Here is a 21,123-nt window from a genome sequence, read left to right on the forward strand (position 1 = left end):
GGCCTGCGCCGTGGGGTGAACTAATTACCTAACTACTTACCTTACCCAAGGTGTGAAGGCGTGCCTGCTAGGTTGTGCGCCCGATGTTGTGAAGTCAACAAGCCGCAAAGGGACTTTCTCCCAAGCACCACAAAAGCAGAATACACCCGGTTTTTACCACGGAGCACATACAACAGTGCAACTTCGAGATTTCAAGAGACTCTGGCTGCTTTATCTTCGCCCCTCTGTTATAGTTATTGCCCCCAAACAGGACGACCTCGAGTTTCGGAATGACCATCTTCGCGCCGCTGCCCGTGCCCCGCCCAACGATCCGCATCGAAAATCCGTGAAGCCAACTGCCAAAGCATGCGTTTTGTTCACATACCATCACACGGGCTGCTCTGCAAACACCCGCCCACCCTCTAACCGGAACAAGGCAGGATGGCCAACCCCCACGGCCTCGAGGCGCCGTCTCTAGGCCCCTCGGTGCCCTCCTCTCCGGTGGACGCCCGATCGCGCCGGGACTCGGCAGCATCGCTTTCAGTAGCCTCTCATGCCGATAGGGAACATTATGCTCTCGCGCTCGACAAGATCCACACGTCGGCCAGCCAGTCCAACGTCCTGACCACCTTCAACGACTTTGCTCCGCCCCCGGAGTCGCTTCCTTCCTCCGAACCGAAGTCTACCGCGAGCGACATGGTTCAACAGGGACTGAGCGGGCTGTACACACGCTTCAAAGAGGCCGTCGGCGCGGTGGGCAAGGCTTCGGCTCAGGAGGTAAACGATGCCAACAGCCAAGATGGTGCCTCGTCGCGAAAGAGTGTTGGTGCGGCCGGCGAGAGCGCCAAGACATCACCGCTCCCGAGGGGCGAGAGCGGCGCTACGGCCTCGACCCACGAGTCTGCTGCCATATCGGAAATCCAGACATCGGGCTTGTCCTCCTCCGGGGTCCCCACCTCCGAGTCGCAAACGACTGCCCCGCAATCCTCCTCAAAAGCCTCTTCGATCACAACCCCATCCACTTCCAAGACCCCCTCTCTCCAAAGCATGCCAAAGATGGCAAAGGCGGGGGCGCCGACGGCGGTCAACGCCGCTGTCGACCCCGTCACTGCTCAGGGTGTTATGGAGATGGATGCTTCCGCGGGCCGGGCGACCCGTGTGGAAGACCAGTTGCCCAACCGAGCCGGGGGCCGTATGAGCATAAGCAGACCGGCCGATACGCCGCCGATTCCTAGCCCTTCCGGAAACGCAAGCCTAGACAGCGTAGCCACCGTGGACCGTATGGCCATGCCGAGTAACCGCTCGAGGAGGGACGATGCCGTCAGCATGGAGGGCAGTATCGACGCACCGCGGAGCCCTTCCCAGCCCGCTGCTGAGGGGCGCGCTTCTTCCTCCTCATCTTCCCGCCCTACTCCTTCCGCAGAGACCATGAGAAGGCCGGCGGTGATCGACCGGATTGCTTCCTCCAGAGGTAGAAGCCATTCAAGGTCGTCGTCCCTGGAGCCAGGTGCCGCCGCTAGCCCCGTCAGTACCTCGGCCCACAGTTCCGTGTACCATGATTCCTTTACCCACAACGAACGACCCCAAAGGTTACAGTCGGGCATCCTGAGGATCCCCGGCACGACCACCAACGAAGGCTCCCCGGAAGTCGTCAACGCGAGGCTAGAACGGATGCGGAAGCAGGTGCTGAGCAAGGAGTTCTGGATGGCCGACGAGACCTGCAAGGAGTGCTTCCTCTGCGGTACCCCGTTTACGGCTTTCCGGCGTAAACATCACTGCCGCACATGCGGCTGCATCTTCGACTCGAAGTGCACGTCCAGTATTTCCGGCCAAAAGTTCGGCGTCCAGGGAAATCTCCGGGTCTGTAAAACCTGCCTCAGCGTCATCAACCGACGGTACGACAGCGGGTCCGACGATTCGGCTGATGAGTCCTATCTCCCTGCAATCTTGCGCGCCAGCCACCAGGCAAAGGCCGCCTCACCTGCGACGGCCAGGCTGCGGACCGATGACGAGGCGAGCAGCATATCGGAGCGTACCGAGCAGGCCGAGGACCCGAGGGACGCGACCACGCCAATGATGGCGATCCCGGCAACCCGGCGAATGGGGGAAAACAACCGGCATTCCGCCGTCTTGGAGATTGACATGCCGCAACTCAGCAGACCCGGTTCGTCGCGGTCCTTGAAGTCCCTGTCCGCCACTCGCCCGCAGTCCTCCGGTCACCGCAGGCACCACTCCAAACACAACATCCTCAGCAGGCTCAAGGCACCCCCGGAGGAGAGAGCCCCCTTCCGCACGCCGGCCAGCGAGGACTTGGCCAAGAAGAAGCCCAACGTCAATGCCTTTCATGCCGACAACATCATCGACCCAGAGCTGGCAGACTATATGTCCGACGAATCAAGCGAGGATGAGCAAATGAGCAGCATCTTCGCCACCATGGAGGGCGGCGATTTCCAGCCTCCCAGCCTCGATCCCGGGCGGGCGAGCTTTGGTACCTACCTGAGCGCGGGGCGAAAACACCGATTCCGCACGGGCGAGAAGAGCATAAGCGGGCCGAGCCACGCAAGCCGCGGCCATGAGGAGGCGAATGGCCTGCAAAACCTGTCCATCCACACGCGGCCGCCACGGCGGAGGAATCTCAGCACCGCAAGCGCAAGCATCCATCACTTGCGCTCCCCGTGGCCAAAGTCTGCCGTCCTCAAGGGCCCCTCCGCCTCGGCCGACACACTGTCCATCTTTGAGAGCGTCGTCGATACTCCTGCGCTGAAACGAAGGGGCTCCATACGTGACGGGAAGCCGGCCGAAGAAGGCCTGAGTCCCGCAAGCTTGCAACACGCCAAGAAGCTGTTCCGGCAGCTGCTCCAGGATGCCGAGATTCCGAACCCGGCGAGCTGGGAGAAGGCCCTGATTCCCATCCTCGACAAGTGTGCCGAAGACGTCGACCCAGACATCCGCAACGGCGATGACATGGACATCCGGCACTGGGTGAAGCTGAAGCGGATCCCGGGTGGCAAGCCGAGCGATACGGCCTACGTGCACGGGGTTGTCTTCACAAAGAACCTTGCGCTCAAGAGTATGCCGCGCAAGATACGCAACCCAAGGATCGTCATCATCACGTTTCCCTTAGAATACCAGCGCCACCCGGAGCAGCATTTTATGAGCTTGCAGCCGGTCATCGAACAGGAGAAGGAGTACCTGAGGATGGTTGTCAACCGGATCCTCAACCTGGAACCGCATGTGCTCCTGGTCGCGAAGAGCGTGGCGGGGCTTGCGCTCCAATATCTCTCGGAAGCGAACGTTGCCGTTGCGTACAACGTCAAGCCGTCCGTCCTCGAAGCCGTGGCACGCATCGTGAGCATGCCGGTAATCTCGTCCATGGACATGCTCACCCTCGGTGCCCGGGTGGGCGTTTGCGAGAATTTCGAGGTCAAGACGTTCGTGAACAACGAGATCAGGGGGAGGAAGAAAACCTACATCTTCATATCCGGCTGCCCAAAAGACCGTGGCTGCACCATCGCGCTCCGTGGCGCCTCATCCGAGGTGCTTGCCCGGATGAAGCGCATCACCGAGTTCATGGTCTACGTCATTTACAACCTGAAGTTGGAGTCCTGCCTCATGCGCGATGAATTCGTGCAGGTCCCGTCAGAGGCTGCCCCCGCTGCGCGGCCGGCCTTGCCCTCAGAGCAGGGACGTGACAGCCTTCCACCCTCCCCGGGCGAGACCCCGGATCCCTCCAGCGATCGTCCTGCCACTGTGGTCACTCGGCAGAGCACGGAGAACGGTGAGACCCTACGAGATGCGGGAGGAACGACTGCGGCCGCTGCTGAGTCGGAGCCATCTAGCGCCGAGAACGCGCCTCAGCGCGCTACTGAGCCGGCCCAACGACCGATATCCATGCATGACTTACATTCACACGAGCAAGTGCCCGACGACCTCCCCATGCCCTCCTTCCACAGCGAAATGGTGGAGAAGTATGAGACGAGGATCTTGTCCACATCGCCGTTTGTCAAGTTTAGGGAACCGTACCTGCTCATGAAGGCACGAGAGCAAGAGCGGCGCGCAACCTATCTGAAACGGCTCCTGGAGCAGGAGGAGACGGAGGCAACCGACGGAGACGAGAAACAGAATCCGGAACCTTTCCAGCTCGTCCAGCCGGAGATGGTACGCGGCGTAGAACAGAGAGCTCCCAGGAAGGTCATGGAAGTCCTCCATGCCGTCCACGATGCCGAATACGACAGGGCGATGCACAGCTTTCGGACCCAAGCGAAGCAGTGGGAGGCGTACGTCCACGCGAGTGCCGATCTTTTCGACCCGTACTCTCACCAGAACATCGTCGTCCTCTATTCGGTCACCTGCACGGCGACCAAGATCCCGTGCTCGGAGCCCAGTCTCGTGGCTATCGAGTTTTACAACGAGCACCCGGACCCGAAATCGGGCCTGGACCAAGACTGCACTCTAGGTCAGTATATCGAGGATATTTGCGAGTGTGCCGACTTCATCTGCTACTCCAACGGCTGTGACCGAAAGATGCACGAGCATCATCGCACCTACGTGCATGACAACGCCCGCCTCACCATCATTCTGAAAACGTCTCCGGCGTGGCCCGAGAACTTCCCCGAGAAGCCCCAAGTGAGAGACGACGACGAGGACGAGACCGGCATCTGCATGTGGAATTACTGCAAGCTCTGCGACAGGCATTTCGGCCTGATGCCCATGTCTGTGAGCACCTGGAAGTACTCCTTTGGCAAGTATCTCGAGCTCTCGTTTTGGAACAGAGGGCTGCAGCCGCACCCTCAGGCCGGGTGTCCGCATGACCACCAGAAGGATCACATACGCTACTTCTACTATCTGTATCGCGACATCGCAGTGAAGGTGCACTACGACCCCATCGACCTGTACGAGATCATTGTGCCGCGGACAAAGATCACGTGGAAGGTGGACTACGATCTCCGAGTCAAAAACGACGTGTTCCTCCGGGCCGAGGACCGCTGGAACCGTTTCATGAACTCGGTCATGGCGAGGCTCAAGAGCATCCGGATCGACAGCGTGCTGCCGGAGAAGGCGGAAGCCTGCAAGGCCGAAGTGGAGAGGCTCAGCAAGAAGGCGCAGGAGGACCAAGCAGAGCTGATCCGCGCTCTGCAGGATGCGTACATGAACTCCAAATACTACGAAGTCATCCCGTTCAACACGGTCATCCGCGCGATGCTCGAGAAGGTGACGGACTGGGATGCCGCGTTTGCCAAGTTCGAGGCCGACTTCCTCTCCGACAAGGACGTGCGTCAGTTGACTATCATTCAACTGAAGAAGATGTTTACGGACCACGAAACCAAGGAGAGCCTGCCGAGCACAGAAGGAACACCGTCGCTCGCATCCGAGAACGAGGAAAAGACGACTCCTGCGACTTCCCCGCCCGGCTCTTCCGAAGTCGAGGAGAGGCGGTCTCAGCCTTCGGACGGCGACGCAAGTCCACCACAGGAGACCCCTCTGTCTCCCGCTGCGGAGCCTGTTCCCGCACAAAAAGAAGGCGTCGCTGTCGAAACTGAAGTGCTTCTGGAGCGAGTCGAACCTCTGGATCTCGCAGCTCCGAACCCGTCGGCCGTGACCAATCTACTCTTCCCAGCTGCGGACGCTGCGGCGGAAGCGCCCGAGCCGCCCAGCGACCACCACTCCTCCTCTACTAGTTCGGCAACCGTATCTGCTTCCGCCACCTCTTCGCCCGCGCAAGCTAGCGCACCGCCGCCTCCACCGACAGGTCACATGTCATTGACGGAAAAGGTCGAGCAGCTGCGCCGAGAGCAGCAGCGAGCATTGGCAAACGATACCAGGGGCTCGGCCGCCGGTGTCGAAAATGCAGCTAGCACCCCCAAGCCTGCAGCGGAGCGCGCCGTTCCTAGGCGGTCGGGCGCGGCTGTGTCGCCTCCCATGGTTCGTGCGATCTCTCATCCGCCGGGGTCGTTGCCGAGGACTCAGTCCGCCATTGGCAAACTGCTGAGAGAACAAAAGGCCCAGGATGCGGGCTCGGAAACGCAGAAAGCGCCAGGCGAGGTTGGGCCGAAGGGAGACAAGAAGTTTGCCGACCGCATCGGCCTCGGGGCGCTCAAGAGCCACCGTAAGGCGGGGCCGTCCGGAATCCCGCGGTATGTGCACAAGAGGGAGTCCAAAGTCTCGACTTTGGCCCGTCATTTCGAGCAGCTGAGCCGGGAGTTTGAAAAGGAGAGGCTGAAGGATCGCAAGCAACGCGCCGCCAAGATGCACCACACCCGAGCGTTCCTGCCGCGGTCATCAACCAGGACCATAGTAGAAGTCTACAAAGACGTGGACCAGGCGGTGCAGGAGCCGGCACCGGAGGACGATCAGCTTCTCGACAAGGAGCGGGGCGACAAGGCGGCAGAACAAAGCTCAACGATCGCGGCGGACGCTACGCTCCCCGAGTCGCAGCGGAGCAAGCCTCCCGAAACAGAGCGTAGCGTGCCCCAGGAACGCATTTCTTCGGAGCCGACATCACAGCAGGATGAGACGGTCGCGCAGACGGAAGCGGAGGAGGGTCGTCAAGAGGGCCGGGCCGGCTTTGAGGACGAGGGCGCGGAAAGCGACGGGGACAATCCTGCCATCACCCTCGACGACATCTTGCCGAATGTCAAGGAGTTTGCCGACACCTTGGAACGGAGCGAGGAGATACCGGAGGAGCTCCCGAAATACCAGAAGAAGAGTCTCATGACCATGCTGACCAACTTCTGGGCGGAGCGATCGGCCAGCGGCTGGCCGCAGCTGGAGTATCCCATCAACGCGACGGATCACATCTTCTTCGACTCGGACGTGATCATCCGGGAGGACGAGCCGAGCTCTCTGGTGGCGTTTGCGCTCAATTCGGAGGACTACCGGTCAAAGCTGGCGGAAATCCGGCAGAAGTTGGACACGCCGGACGAGCCGGAGGCGGGCGAGAGCAGCAGCGATGGTCTGGCGATGAAAGGGCCCCAGGCGTCCGGTCCGGATAGCGCGAAGGCCGGCTACAAGGCCAGCAGGTCGGACGCGGAGCTGGAGAGGAGCCTGCTCCGGAAGACGGGGATGCACGTCAAGTACCAGTTCACGGACGGGTCGGCGAGGATGACGTGCCAGATCTTCTACGCGGAGCAGTTTGACGCGCTCCGGCGCAAGTGCGGCGTGGCGGACCGCTTCGTCGAGTCTCTGTCGCGGTGCCTGAAGTGGGACTCCAAGGGGGGCAAGACCAAGTCGGTCTTTCTCAAGACGCTGGACGAGCGGTTCGTGCTCAAGTCCCTCTCGCCGAGCGAGACGTCGTCGTTCCTGCGGTGCGCTCCCAACTACTTCACCATCATGAAGGAGGCGCTGTTCCACGACCTCCCCTCGGTCATCGCCAAGATGTTTGGCTTCTTCCGGGTCTTCATCAAGAACCCGCTCACCAACACGGAGATCAAGCTGGACCTGCTGGTCATGGAGAACCTGTTTTACGACCGGTTCCCCAGCCGGACGTTCGACCTCAAGGGGTCGATGCGCAACCGCAAGATCCAGTCGACGGGCGAGCAGAACGAGGTGCTGCTGGACGAGAACATGGTCGAGTACATCTACGAGTCGCCGCTGTTCTCGCGGGAGCACTCCAAGCGGCTGCTGCGGGCGTCCGTGTTCAACGACACGCTGTTCCTGGCCAAGCAGGACGTGATGGACTACTCGCTCATGGTCGCCGTCGACGAGGTCAAGAAGGAGATCGCCGTGGGCATCATCGACTGCATCCGGACGTACACGTGGGACAAGCAGCTCGAGAGCTGGATCAAGAACCGCGGGTTTGCGGGCGGCGGGCGCAACCGGCCGACGGTGACGAGCCCGAAGGAGTACAAGAGTCGGTTCCGGGAGGCGATGGCGAGGTAGGCCATCATTTTCTCTTCTTCTTCTTCTTCTTCTCCTTCTTCTCCTTCTTCTTCTTCTTCTTCTGCTGCTGCTGCTGCTGCTTCGGAACTCAGCTAACGCGATGATCTGTGATTGACAGGTACATTCTCCAGTCTCCAAACTGCTGGCACACGTTTGAGGATCGCGTGGTTCCCAACACGCCGGCAACACCGAGGCCTCGATTTGAAGAAGATGAATTATGATGATAATGACGACGAAGAAGAAGATGATGATGATGATGTCGGTGTGAGGGGAAGGGGGACCGTTGGGGCCCGAGTAATGTGACAGCATTCCATCTCGTTTGGGGCAACACGGGAATACGGCCGGTGCATGATGGGGATTCTGTAACAGCATGGCATAGCGTTGGTTTGTTTTGATGAAAGGGATGCATTTCACTTCTGGTTGGACTGGCGCCTATGGAACGTCATAGCATGCGGCCAATCGGCTTATTCTCTCTTTTTCTTCCTTTTTTTTCCTTTTCCTTTTTCTTTTTCTGGTTCTTTTTTCTCTTTTTGGGCGTTTTGGGTGCAGGCTCGACTGAGTGTACGGAATACTGGTGGATTATCATGGCGACATGGGAAGACAGTCTCGGGTCCATTTCCCGTAATTAACGAGTAACAAACGTCTGGAGTTGAGTTTACAGCAACATGAAACGATAGCAGCCGAAACGCCAGAAGTGTCCCAAGAACAAGTCCGGCCATAGCATACTGGGCTCAAGCTGTCGTCCGTGGATCGCCCATCCCCGTCATAAGGACATCGACGCTCTGGATATCATCGTCATCATGGGCGCCGTCGTCACCCGCCTCGTCAGCGTCATCAAGCAACAACGCCATGTCATCGTCAACGTCGTCAATGTCGTCAACGTCGTCGTGTTGCTCAGCCGCCGCAACAGGATCCCAGCTATTCGGAATAGCGCTGACGTCCACGGGCGGCAACTTGCTCTCCGGCTCTCCTCCGTCGTCCTGTCCCTCTGCCTCCTTATTACGCGCTGCCCTCGATGAACAGCGCGAGAGTGGGTTCCAGCTCGCGAGCATATCGCTCCAAGTTCGTGGCTGTTGCTCCTGCTCTGGCTGCTGCTGCTGCTGCTGCTGCTGCTGCTGCTCCTCGTCCAGCCCGGCAGCTGTGATATCCACGCACCCAAGTAAGTCAGCATATTGTTCCTCGAGAACTCCCACATCCCCTAGAAGAGAAGGAGGAAGAAAGAAAAAGGATAAGGCCAGGAAGAACTCACCTTGGTCAGCCATGTCCTCCACCAGCCCCCGCAGCACCTCCCTCTGCAGCCGCGTATCCCCGGCCTGGTAGACGGCCGGGCCGGGGCGGAACAACACCCGCTCGTCGCCGTACGGCCGCATCCGGGGCTGCGTGTAGCGCCAGTCGGTCGTCGGGTCGACAGCGGCAGGGTCGTATGTCGCGGCGCCGTCGGCGAACCGGTCCTGGTTGCTGCGGCGGCGGCGGGGGGCGCCGCCGTCGTCATCGTCGTCGTCGTCCTCCTTTGAGGAAGGCGCCGGCCAACGGTCGAGGGACCAGAACTGGTGGCGGCGGTTGCGACGGCGGCCGGGGCGGGGAACGGCCGCCCAGTCCCAGTTGAAGTCGCGGACCAGGACGGCGCGCGGCTGCTGCCCGCGGCTGTTGTCGAACCACACGCGCCGCCGGGCCGGGTGCAGCATGGTCTCGTTGGCGTGCAGCTCGTCGACGAGGCGCGTGCGGATCAGGGCGAGCTCGCGGGGCGTCGGCTCCGCGACGCTGGCTGCGGAGGAAGGGTCGCCGGCGCAGGCGCGCTTCCATTTGTCGACGGCCTCGCGGAGGCGGAGGCGAGTCCGGACGAGCTGCTGCTGCTGCCGCTGTCCTGCCTCGTCTTCGGCCTCTGCCTCCGCCTCCGCCTCCGCCTCGAGCGTGGAGATGGTGTAGCCGAGGCGGAAGGCCAGGGAGAGGAAAAAGTTCCAGATGGCGCTGCCCTCGCCGGTGTCGGGCACGTGGCCGTCGCGGACGACGCGCCCCCAGTCGGCGACGTCGCCGCGCGAGAAGCTGGGCCGCGGGCGCTCGTCGGACCCCGCGGCGGCGGCCGGCCAGAGCACGCGGTGTTCCGGGAAGAATTCGGCCTCGGGGCGCTTGACGATACCGTAGCAGCGCGGATCGAGGTGGAATCTGCGAACGGGGTCAGTTAGCTCTCTCTCTCTCTCTCCCCTTCCAACCCCCACCCCCCCCTTTTTTTTTTTTTTTTTCAGCAAATGTGAGTGATGGTTCAAGCTCTCAGCAATCTCACCTCACATGTCCGCTCTTCTTTAACCTGTCGAGCCAGCAGCAGGCATCGTGCGGCCGGAACTCGTGCTTGGTCACGGCGCTGCTGTCCCTGCCGGCGTTGATGGCCCTCAGCAGGTCCTCGACCTCGACGGCGGCGCGGTGCGAGGCGAAGAGTCCCCGGGGGTTCTTGTCGTCCAGTAGCTTCTGCACCTTGGTGGCGAACAGCAGAAACAGCCGGTACTTGTCCCTCGGCGTGTCCGGCACGAACCTGCCCGTCCAGTTCCTCCGGTTGACGCACTCCCCGGCCAGGAACTTGAGCCACTCGACCTCGTCCGTGTCAAGCAGCCTCGGCCGCCGCTGCCTCTCCCCCTGTCCGCGACCGCGACCGCGACCACCACCAACAACCTCCCCCTCCTCATTTCCCCGCTGTTGCGGCTCCCAGGCATCCGCCGCCGGTCTGATTCCCGCAGGCACCACGTTCCTCCCATCCCCGTCCGGGAACGACTCCCCTCCGCCGCCGCCGCCGCCGCCGCCATCACCCTTCTCCGCCCCCTTCCGGGCGGCCCTCAGCACGGCCTTGAGCAGCGGCCGCGGCACCCTCCTGCCGGCGGCGCGGAGCAGGGACAGCGCGGTCCGGCACGCCCGCAGCAGGTCCCGGCGTGCCCGCGCGCCGGCGTCGGCCGCGGCCCATACAAGCGGCCCGCCGACGACCAGGTTCCGCGGCAGCACCACCCGCCCGCCTCCCTCGTCCTCTTGTTTCTCTTCTTCTTCTTTTTCCTCCTCCTCCTCCTCCTCTACGCGCAGCCGCGCCAGCTCGCGCGCCTGCCTGATGCGCCGGAGCCGCTCGCGGTACGAGACGTTGTAGGGCATCGTCTCGAATGGGTGGTGGCGATCGTAGGAGTCCTGCTGCTGGTGGTGATGATCATCACCGTCGTCGTTTTCCTCCCCTTCTTTCCCCCCCGCTCCCGGTCCCGGTCCCGGTCCCGGTCCCGGTCCCGGTCCCGGTCCTGGTCCTGGTCCTCCTCGCACGGCGGGGGGGAGCGGCTCGGAAGGGGAGAGCGAAGGGGGCGTCCACTGCAGGCCGTCGGCGCGCTCGCGGGCCCGGCGCAGGACCGCCGCCGGCAGGGGGAGGATCAGCGTGTTCCGGGGACGACGAGGGGAGGAGGAGTCACGGCGGAAGGGGAGGGGGTCGGTGGGGAGGGCGCAGAGGGCTCGTTGCAGCCGGGCACGCCGGGCCCCGCGCTCCCTCGCCCATCTCGCTGCCGGCCTGTCGTCTCCGGTATTGTTGTTGTTGTTGTCGTCGTCGTCGTTGTTGTTTTGCTGCTCCCGATCTTGGCGGTGGCAAACGGAGAGGAAGGATTGTTCCTCGATGTAGGCGAGGTTCTGCCGCTCGGCCGCGGCGTCCTCGGCTCCTCCGTCGTCGCGGGGGATGTCGTCCGGGCCGTTTCTGCCGGCTATGCGGCGCCACCACCTTCTCTCGTCCTCGGCGAATCGGTCGTACAAGGCACGGTCTCCGGGTCTGTCGACCAGCATCCTGTTGACGGGAACCGGGGGCCGCGGGACGATCGCCCTCGGGAGGAGCTCGCTGCGGTCAGGCATCACCGCCGCGGTCCAGGACGGGAGGGGCCGGCGGCGCGGGTCGACCATCCAGTCAAGGCGCGTCGATCTCAGGGGGTGGTGCCTCGGTGGCGGTTTGGCGATCTTCGTCATCATCATCATCATCAAGGGGGGCGTGGGCTCGTAGTGATGTTTCTCGAACAGCACGTGGGCCTTTGCCTTGGTGACGGCGTCGTCGAACGTGGCCCGGGTCTGCGGGTGGGCGGCCCGCAGTTGATGGCTGCCGTCGCCGAGAGCGAGCCATTCCAGGTAGGAGACAACCTCCCCGAATCTGGCCTCCCAGTTCAGACACCGGTCCACGTCTTCCTCGGCGAGGAACTTGACGACGGTGTCGAGCCGGGCCGCCAATGGGGGCTGTCGCTTGCCCTTGTACCAGGAGTCTACTTCCCAGTCGCGGCGGCTGCCCATCGCCTCGTCTCCCTCTTCCCGAAATTCGCCAGCCCGAGACAGGACAGGGATGGACTGGAGCCGACCGAGCAATGCGGCAAGCCTCCCCGTGTCTCGTCCGCCCCTGCCTTCCTCGCCGGAGGCGCTCCTCGAAGGGATAGGCGGAGGAACGGACACAACGCCGGGGCCTGGGAAGGGAGCGGCCGGAGCGTTACGGTTCCGATGCGGAGGCGTACGCCCCTGTTTGAGGGCTTGCAGGCGTTCCATCATTGCGGCTCTCTCGAGCTCGTCGTCTCCGGAGTCTGTCTCCTCGCCGCCGCCCTCGCCGAGGCCCAGCTCGACGAGCTCGGGCGTCTCGGAGGCAGTCTCGGCGAGCCGTCCCGGGGTAGGAGCCAGGGGCCGGTACGGTTCGGGAATCGGAGCGCTCGGTAGGGCAGGCCGCCGTCCAGGCACCGGAGGAAACACCTGCTCGAAGATGCTGTACCTCTCAAGCTCGCGGAGGAAGACCGGGCCGAGGCCGAAGTCTCTGATGCGTGGGTTCCGCAGGTGGCTCTCGACCTGCAGTCTGAGGTCCTCGGCCCCTGGCCTGAGCACCACCTCTTCGAGGTACGCCTTGAACAGGGGCGGACACTCGTCGTCGTTGTTGTTGTTGTTGGCGGCATAGTCCATCAGAAACTTGACAAATCCCGCTGGTGTCACCGAGTCAGTTTCGTCGGGCCCCGTTCTATTTAATAATCCCCGAGCGCCATGACCATACCGTCAACTGCAATGCGCATCCCCTGGTGTATTCGGGGGATATCCGCTTCGGCCGGGACTCCCGGCCATTGTGTCCTCGAGGCATCTTGGGAACCGTACGGCGGACGACTGCTCGAATACTCGCCGGCCATGTTGCAAGTCTCTGCACAAGTCGGGTTGTCTATGTTCTTCTGGCCGAGTTCTCAAGCGTGCAGGCAAAGGTGTGCCGGCGAAGGAGATAGAGAGAGAAGGGGGGAGAAAGAAAGAGAGAGAGAATGGCGTCGTTTGGGTGTTTCAATGGCAACAGCTCCACCGGGACCAAGGGATGCAGCAATCTACTACACCTTTACAAAAAACGCAAGGGGCCAGAGGTGATGGGTATTCTTAGTCTTGTTGTCCCCCTGGTTGGAATGCGCTCCTGACAGCCTTGCTGAAGCGCTTTGCACACAATGAAATGGGACTTTGGGCGGCATTATGTTGCAATTGGACCTCAGGGAGAAGAAGTTCCCGTTTTCAGCCTTTGCGCGGTGGTTGGCAAACAAAGGAGTCCCCCCCCCTTATACAGAAGAAGACAAAGAAAAATTATGGCCGCTGCGCGCAAGGGGCTTGCTGCAGCTGACCGGTGAAATACTTCTTTGTCTTGATTCAGGCGGCCGAGGAAAAAATAATAAAGAAAAAAAAGAAAAAAAAGAAGGAAAGAAAGAAAGAAAGAAAGAAAGAAAGGAGAAAAGAATGGTCGTCTCCGCGATCAAAAACCGGCTGCACACAGACTCTAGTCCCGTTGGACGCTGAACCGTCGGAAAAAGTTGGTCTGGTCAACGAACATAGGCCCTATCGCGACAATGACAACAAACGGCAAAGCATCCGATGACTCTGGGGGCATCATGGGCGGCCCGGCCTCTCTGGTCGTACGAGACTCGCAGACTCCCAGTCATCCCGTCGGACCGGGCACCCTGAGCAGAGACGATGTCCCTGGCGCAAGGAGGCGATCGTCAACAACCTCCCGGCGGGCTGCATACAACGCACGAAACTTTGCCCATAACCTTCACGGCCACGAAGCTGCCGTCTTCGGCTCCCACCGGGTACGGACTCGGAGTGTGGTGAGGGCAGAGGCCCAGGAGCTCCAGGGGCACGCGCAGCACGCGGACTCGCATCCCGGCGTGGTTCGGACCGACAGCAGCGACAAAGCAGTCAAAGAGTGGAAGCCATCCATCGTGATAGGGTCCCCCCTCTGGCTCGAGGGAGAGGATCTCAGTGCTATTCAGATAGCCGACAGGAAGGTTGCCCAGACCCGTCTATGGGCTGACCACTACCGCGGAGTGCCGTACTTTGCCCAGACACACCAGGAAGCCGTCGAGCAAAGGCAGAGGCTGGACGAGGCATCCGAGGAGAACACAAAGCCCAGGTCAGTTTTACTTTTTCCTCGCCCGAACGCGCGCCCGAGTCGGTGTCGAGCGTGAGGATAAAAAAGAAGAAAAAAAGGAAAAGGAAAAAGGAAAAAGGAAAAGAAAAAGAACAAGGCTGATCCGCCCACAGATCGGCCCTCGAGTCTACCCGGAACCGAGCCATTCAGGACCGCCTCGACATCCTCGGCGCCCTTCTCCAGAGCAGCAGCTTCCCCCCCGAGCGCCAGAACATCGAGGCGGCCATGGCCGGCTACCGGTCCGGCGCCATCCCGTACTCGGACTCGTACACGCTCCTCTGGGCCGGCCGCGTCGTCGACCGCTGCCCGGACTACTCCTCCTTCACCCGGGACCGGGAGGCTCGCCTGAACCGCTACGCGGCCGAGCACGGCCCGGGATGGCTGTGGTACGAACCCCCGCTCACGCGCGGGCGGACGAACGTAGTGGCCAAAAAGGGCTTCTGTCTCGAGAGCAAGGCGAGCTGGCGCCAGCCCACCGAGAACATGGGCCACTACCGGATCCGGATGGGCTTCCGTCGGCGCAAGGCCAACGTATCGCGAGGAGGGGTAGGAGAAGGAGGGCAAGGAGGGAGAGCCGGAGTAGACCACTCAAAGCAACCATCTTCCTTCTTCTCCGTGTCTTCCCCCCTAAACACCACCACAAAAAAGACAAGAACAACAAGCACCTACAACAGTTCCCGCGTGACCACCTCCTCACCCACCAAACACCACCTCGCCTCCCCGACCCGCACAGGCCAGGCCCGGACCATTCCCCAGCCCAGCACCAGCGCCCCGGGCGAGACAGTCCCGGACCCGGACGGGCCCCGCATTATCTATAGCGTGCTCCTCGACAGCGGCGCCACCTTCCCGACCCTATGGGAGTCGGACCTGCCCGCCCTGGGCATCCATCCGGGCAGGTACGCCGCCCAGTCGGCCCGGCGCGTCCACACGGCCGACTCGACCCTCGTCTCACGCATCTACGAGCTCGACGTGAGCGTCATGGGCAGCCTCGACGACGACGACGACGACGACGACGACGACGACGACGGTTACGACAACGGCAACGACCGTGGTGGCACTAATCGCGGTCCCCTTTCCGGGACCGGATCCGGATCCGGAGCCAGACCCGGGCCGGACCGGGACCCGACGAGCCCATCCAGCCACTGGACGACGACCAAGACCAAGAAGACGACGACGACGACGACAACAACAACACTGAGCTGCACGATCCCCGTGCTCGTCTTCCCCGGCGCCTCTCGGGACGCCACCACCGCAGCCGACGGGTCCTCCTCCTCCTCCCCCGACGCGGTGCCCGACCGCCTCAGCGGGCTGCTGCCCTTCCACACGTGCTACCTCTCCGGCGCCCCGGGCTCGTTCCGGCTGTGGATGGGCGATCGCCGCCGGGACGTGCTCGGCGCCTCCCGGCTGCCGGGCATGATGCGGTACGGCGAGGTCCTGGGAGGGGCGGCGGGTCACCACCACCACCACCCCCACCACCACCACCACTACTACTACCATCAGCAGCATCAGCAGGAGCAGCAGCAGCAGCAGCAGGAGGAGGAGGAGGAGGAGGAGGAGGAGAAGGAGGAGAAGCAGGCTCTTCTAGCACGCTGGCTGAGCCGATGCCGCGGGACGCCCGAGCGCGTCATATTCGAGCACGAGCTGGGCCCCGCCGATTCCGACTCCGACGCCGCCGCCGCCGCCTTCGCCGGCAAGCGAGCGGTGCTGGTGCTGCGCGACGAGGACGTCGTCGGCCGCCGCGACCCCGTCGTCCACCTCCTCATGCGCAGTCGCGGCGGCGATGGCGACGGCGACGACGACGGGAACGACGGGAACGACGACGAGGAGGCGTGGAGGAGGAGGGCTGACGTGGGCCGCACCGACGCCGCTGGGGCCCGGGGTACCGAGGTGCTACGCGTCAGAGGAGGAGGAGGACGGCCCGAGAGTTCGAAGAACAAGAAGAAGAAAGAGAAGAATGGGAAACGGCCGGCCCTGGGTCGCGATGCCTCCCGGGGGAGGGCGGTACCCCTGCGGCGACGGGCCAGCGCGGCCGTGGAGGAGGACGACGACGACGACTACCACCATCACCACCACCACAACAACAACAACAACAACAACAACAACAACAACGACAGCAACGACGACAGCAACAGCAGCAGCAAGCCGGCGAGGAAGAGGATTAGGATGAATGAGCCAACGCACACTGACCAGAAGGGGTTCGATGACTTGGGTAGGGCCAGATAGACAGATAGGAGCTAGCCACCGCCAGCAAGACAGCAATTGTGTGCAAAACCATAGTTACCTCCTTCAAACTTAACCCATACTCCAAGTGGAGAGAAAGGGGGGGAAGGGGGATCGCAGGTTTGAGTCAATAGGGAACCTTTAACAGAGCACCATATATAATAGCAGTAGATGAGGATCATGATTCGCACGCCAGACAAGGGGTATCGAATGTAATGTACGGCAGCACACACACACACACACACACACACACACACACACACGCGCGCGACCTGAATTTTGCTTTTCTCCTTTTCTCAGCAGCTAGCTACCTCTTTGCTTGCGGCACCTACGAGGTAAGCCTGAGAGCAACTAGAATGCCCAAGCAACCCCCCGGTTACGTCCCATCGCTGTTGTCTTGTCCAGCAGCGGTCAAATATTCCCCTCTTCAAGACCAAGAGCAAAAGTCGGCAATCATCCCCTCACCCACTTTCTGTCGCGCTGGGGCTGGCTGTCCGCAAGTCCGTGGTATAACCTAGTGGTAGCTGCCGCTAAGCCATCGCCAGCGGGCTGGCCCATCAACCGAGGAGAGACAAGAGATGTCTTTGATCCCTTGGCCTATCCTTCTTGTGCCAACAACCCACCGCTCATTTCCTGCCCCTTCAACCCATCCGGGTATCTCTGCCCATTCGTACCTTTGCCAATCTTGGTATCCGCTCTTCCTTTCCGTCACAAATCCCGCCACTCTGAAGCCCTTTCCTCTCTATCAAACCTTTGGTGGGTGCGGGAACAACATCCACGTCCGGTATCACCGGCATGCGTGGTGAGACCCCCCACTCCACACCAAAATGGATCGTTACTACACACCCCCGTCCCCCCCCTTTTTTTTGTTTTTTTGTGGTCAGAATTTCGGTTTTTTTTTTCAGGCGAAGAATTAGCATGGCTATTGCGAATCGAGGCTGTCACAGCCCAGGGACATCACAGGTCCCCGCGCCACGACAGCGGCTGCAGCCATGATGCAGCCGCACCAGTGTATCTCACGAAGAAGTGAAATCGAATAAGTGATCTGAAAAAAGAAACCGCAAAAAGGAAAAGAAAATCAACGCTGATGCCATGACGCTTAGATGATTCCCGTGCAAAGAAAAGAGCCAGATGAATGCAATCTTTTGTCTTCCAAGGTGGTATTGGTATATTTCAAGATGCCCAGAAGAAAGTGGAGAAAAGGAAACGGCGTCTATTTCCTTTGCGAAAAGAGACAGAGGCCGGTCGCCAAACGAAGCGCTATGTCACGCCAGCCACACTTGGTCCTGCGTGTCCCCCCCTTGGACAGCAGCCCTAGTACGACATATGAGACGCAGTGCCAAAATAAGATGGCCCCGACATATGCTGTTGCTGGGGAACGTGTGACTGCGAGTTGTACGACTGGCCTTGGCTCGGTTGAGGTGTTGGCGTGACAGGGCAACGAGGCGGTACCTGATAGTCCTTCGCCATGGCGTTGTTCTGGCCAAACCCCGTACCATCCGGCGTGATGGGCGGCGTCATGTAGCCGTCGGCGACGCCGGGGACGGCACCAAGCCCCTTTTGCGGTGTGCTGTACACGTCTGTTGCCTTGTCGGAGAGCGAGTGCTCGGCGGGCGGCGAGGGTGGCACCCCTCTCCGCGCAATGGCAGCCTGCTGCGCGAGGAAGTCGGCAAGCTTCGTCGACACTCGCGAGTAGTACTGGCTCGAGTACTTCCTCGCAAGGGTGACGGACGGCTGGTGCAGATGTTGCGACAATGCAACGAGGGTCACGTTATCGGCGTGGTCCCACTCGCCGTCATTAACCTCGGGCTTGCCCAGAATTGCGCGGCCGAGAGCCAGAGATGCCCTTGCCATGACCGAGGGCTTCGTCGACACGAAATCCCGGTGGTAGAGGGCAATCTCGCAGATGTATGCAGCCATGTGCTCCACTTCCAGGCTATCCCGTTCCTCGGCCGCAACCAGCTTGGTGAAGAAGTCGACGGTCGGGTGTCCGATGTTCCAGTCCAACGTGTTGAGGACGTGCATCTCCATCTGGGTAAACATGCCGGCATCGTAGAGGCCGCAGCACATGTTGTTGAGCTCATTGATCTGAGGTACCCTGTCCTTCTTGTCTCCGTACTTGGCGGCAATGAGGAGGGCGGCACAGCCGACCAGCTGGTAGTGCTGCTTGTACACCACCCTCTTCGAGCAGTACCGATCCAAGAGGTTCACGGTAAGGAAAAGGGTCTCAGGGAGCAGCGAGAAGGCGGCGTGGGCCTCAACCAAGAAGTCGATGAGATACGGCCGCATGAACCACTGAATCTCGCGCTGCATGTCGATGAGGTTCGCATCGGGTAATGTCTCGTCCTGGAGGAAGGTGAAGAAGAAAAGTTAGCAAGAGATATGCATTTCCTTTGCTACGTCCTATTGACCGTTCCCGGTCGGATGACATACCTCCATCTGACGAATGTGCTGCATGATGTCCTCCAGATACTCGTCACAGGCCAGCCTTGAGAGCTCGTTGGCGATCATCTCCTGCTTGTTCCGCGCAAGCATTTTGGCAGCATCGCGCATCATCATGCGTTGGCTGGGCTCGTCCGACTCGACGAAAAAGGTTTCGTCGGGTTGGTAACTTGACGGCGCCATCTTGACTTTTCGGGATAAATAAGACCGGGAAAGTCCACGTGGGCGACGGCTGTTCCGAGTTCTCCAGGAATTCCGGGAAAGTAGTATTAGGGTAGAGAGTATGATCGAGCCGAGGGAGCGAGACGTCGACCGAGTACGATGACTAGTATTAAAGTATTAAAGAGCGTGATGAAATAGAAGTACGGGAAAGGAGCGGCTGTGGCTGAAAAAAATCGCCGACTTCAATGGAGAAAAAAGAGAATCAAGGTTTTTCTTTTTCGGGTGACCGTGCGGTTCTGAATTGTGTCGGCCGAAGGTCTTCTATATCGTTGAATCAGCACAGTCCCATTCTCCGAGCTCTCGACCGTATTCGATGCACAGAAGCAGAGCGGTCCATTAACCCATAACTCCCTTCTCTTGTTCCATTGTTCCAAGTAACTAGAGGGAGTAACCACGCTGGCTGGCTGGCTGTGATTCGACCGAGCTGGCAACAAGAGACTCGTTCCGGCACGGACGAGGACCCGGCGAGTCTCAAGGCGCGGAAAGGAGAGTGAAGAATCGGATGGGATCCCTTACTGCCACGGCTGCGGGTCGTCGATGGACAAGGACCGACGCAAAAATGAGCACAATTCCTGACGCTGGGCGGGAGCAACGAGCTAACGTGTCCCACGGCAGCTGTCAATGGATCGCCGGTCGATTAGGCCTGGGTGTGAAAGATGCCGCGGATTGCAGGGAGCACCCGGATCGGCATGTATCTGGAGAGGGGAGCAACCAGGCATTGTTCAGTTATTTGTCCACACGCGAGCTCGTGCCTGAACTGATGACATCAGGGGCAGCTATCGGGCGAGTACGACGGGAGAGGCATGGCTCCAGGATAATATTTCCCCTCGAGGAAGGGAATACGGAATCTCGGAGAAAGGTTTTGTTCTAAAGAAAAAAAAAAGCTCACACACATACCTTCAACTCTCAGAGCCTCGACAAGGCCAGAAAAGGGGGGTCTTTATGCACCGATTGAGATCATGTAGATGACCGCCAGTCGCTCTCGGCTCGTGGATCGGTGGGCAAGATTTGTCAAATGACCCGTGTCCTGGTGGAAAACGGATTGGAATCCCCCGTCTGATTTTCCTCTTTTATTTTGTTCCCTCGCGATTGTCTCGAGATTGACCAGCCAACGTCTGCTTCGCTCGAGGCCGAGGTCCGAAGTCGGTGCGTTGGGTGATGAACGAGAGCGAGGTCAAAGAGTGCTCGAAACGAAGGGAGCGGCCGCGTAGAGTTGCAGGATTCCTCGTCGTCGAACCGAAGAATGGGGGGGGGAACAAGTCAAACCAGGACGCAGCGTGGTGGAGCTCGAGAGCTTGGAAGAGCCTTAAGAACCAGGAACGTGCGAGATTCCCAATTCCAGCTTCTTTATTTTCTTTTTCTTTCCAGCTCTCTGCAACGCACCAGTCCGGTCGTTGTCCTTATATGAGGCTGGGTGAGGCTAGCTTGTCCGGGGGCCCAGATTCGAAATCTCCTCCTTCCCTCCGTTTCTCTGTCTGAGAAAAGGAAGTCCAACAGGGGGGAAATGTTGGAAGGGACGGTGAGGGAGAGGGAATGACTGGTTGCGGATGGAGGAGAAGGAGAAAGGGAAGGGGAGGAGGAGATGGATATTTGTTCAGGGCGGAGGAGGATGGAGAAGAAGAAAAGGGAGTGGAAATGGAGCGCAGAGATTGGTTAACGGCCGGTTTAAGACAAGGACCCCGGCTCGCGACTGGACGGAGGAGCGTTGAGCACCAAGCAGCGTGCAGCACCGACCGCGTACTCACGGAAGTACCTGCCCTGGCCAGGTGCAGGACCACGGGCGTGCAGGGGAAAAGAACCAGGCCATCCAGGCAGCGCTCAGCAGTCTGGCGTCGCCAAGAACCCGCAATCGCGCCAGGACCTGGCTCTGTACAATTCACAACTGGAAAACTGAACATAACTATCCCGTATGGGGTACTCTCCTTCTCCCTCACTGTTCGACCCACCTCACTCCGTCGCGC

General features: G+C 60.7%; 4 protein-coding genes across 4 annotated transcripts; 2 read left to right on the forward strand and 2 right to left on the reverse strand.

The window, feature by feature from the left end:
- The first annotated feature begins 89 nt into the window (after nt 1–89).
- On the forward strand, nt 90–8,518 carry P884DRAFT_327197 (uncharacterized protein). Its single transcript, XM_069445517.1, has 2 exons — nt 90–7,853; nt 7,976–8,518. The coding sequence occupies exons 1-2, from the start codon at nt 421–423 to the stop codon at nt 8,076–8,078; spliced, it is 7,536 nt and encodes a 2,511-aa protein (XP_069300406.1). The 5' UTR covers nt 90–420; the 3' UTR covers nt 8,079–8,518.
- A 70-nt stretch (nt 8,519–8,588) lies between these two features.
- On the reverse strand, nt 8,589–13,007 carry P884DRAFT_192927 (uncharacterized protein; the record flags this gene model as incomplete). Its single annotated transcript, XM_069437717.1, has 4 exons — nt 8,589–8,995; nt 9,107–10,020; nt 10,139–12,809; nt 12,878–13,007. The coding sequence occupies 4 exons, from the start codon at nt 13,005–13,007 to the stop codon at nt 8,589–8,591; spliced, it is 4,122 nt and encodes a 1,373-aa protein (XP_069300407.1).
- A 732-nt stretch (nt 13,008–13,739) lies between these two features.
- P884DRAFT_169457 (uncharacterized protein) lies at nt 13,740–15,724 on the forward strand (the record flags this gene model as incomplete). The annotated part of the gene is made up of 3 exons (XM_069437300.1): nt 13,740–14,260; nt 14,392–14,893; nt 15,017–15,724. Coding segments are annotated over 3 exons (1,731 nt in total), but the record flags the coding sequence as incomplete, so codon positions are not given.
- Nucleotides 15,725–17,812: 2,088 nt separating this feature from the next.
- On the reverse strand, nt 17,813–19,123 carry P884DRAFT_267014 (cyclin-like protein; the record flags this gene model as incomplete). The annotated part of the gene is made up of 2 exons (XM_069442072.1): nt 17,813–18,844; nt 18,932–19,123. The coding sequence occupies 2 exons, from the start codon at nt 19,121–19,123 to the stop codon at nt 17,813–17,815; spliced, it is 1,224 nt and encodes a 407-aa protein (XP_069300409.1).
- Nucleotides 19,124–21,123: the final 2,000 nt, after the last annotated feature.

This window comes from Thermothelomyces heterothallicus (genome assembly GCF_042370625.1).
Source record: "Thermothelomyces heterothallicus CBS 202.75 unplaced genomic scaffold P884_scaffold_3, whole genome shotgun sequence".
NCBI classification, from domain to species: Eukaryota; Fungi; Ascomycota; class Sordariomycetes; order Sordariales; family Chaetomiaceae; genus Thermothelomyces; species Thermothelomyces heterothallicus.

Excerpts from the sequence above, each read along its gene's own strand:
- P884DRAFT_327197 (XM_069445517.1), top strand. The coding sequence starts at position 421 with ATGGCCAACCCCCACGGCCTCGAGGCGCCGTCTCTAGGCCCCTCGGTG. Across the intron at positions 7,854-7,975 it reads TTCCGGGAGGCGATGGCGAG|GTACATTCTCCAGTCTCCAA; the intron begins GTAGGCCATCAT and ends TGTGATTGACAG.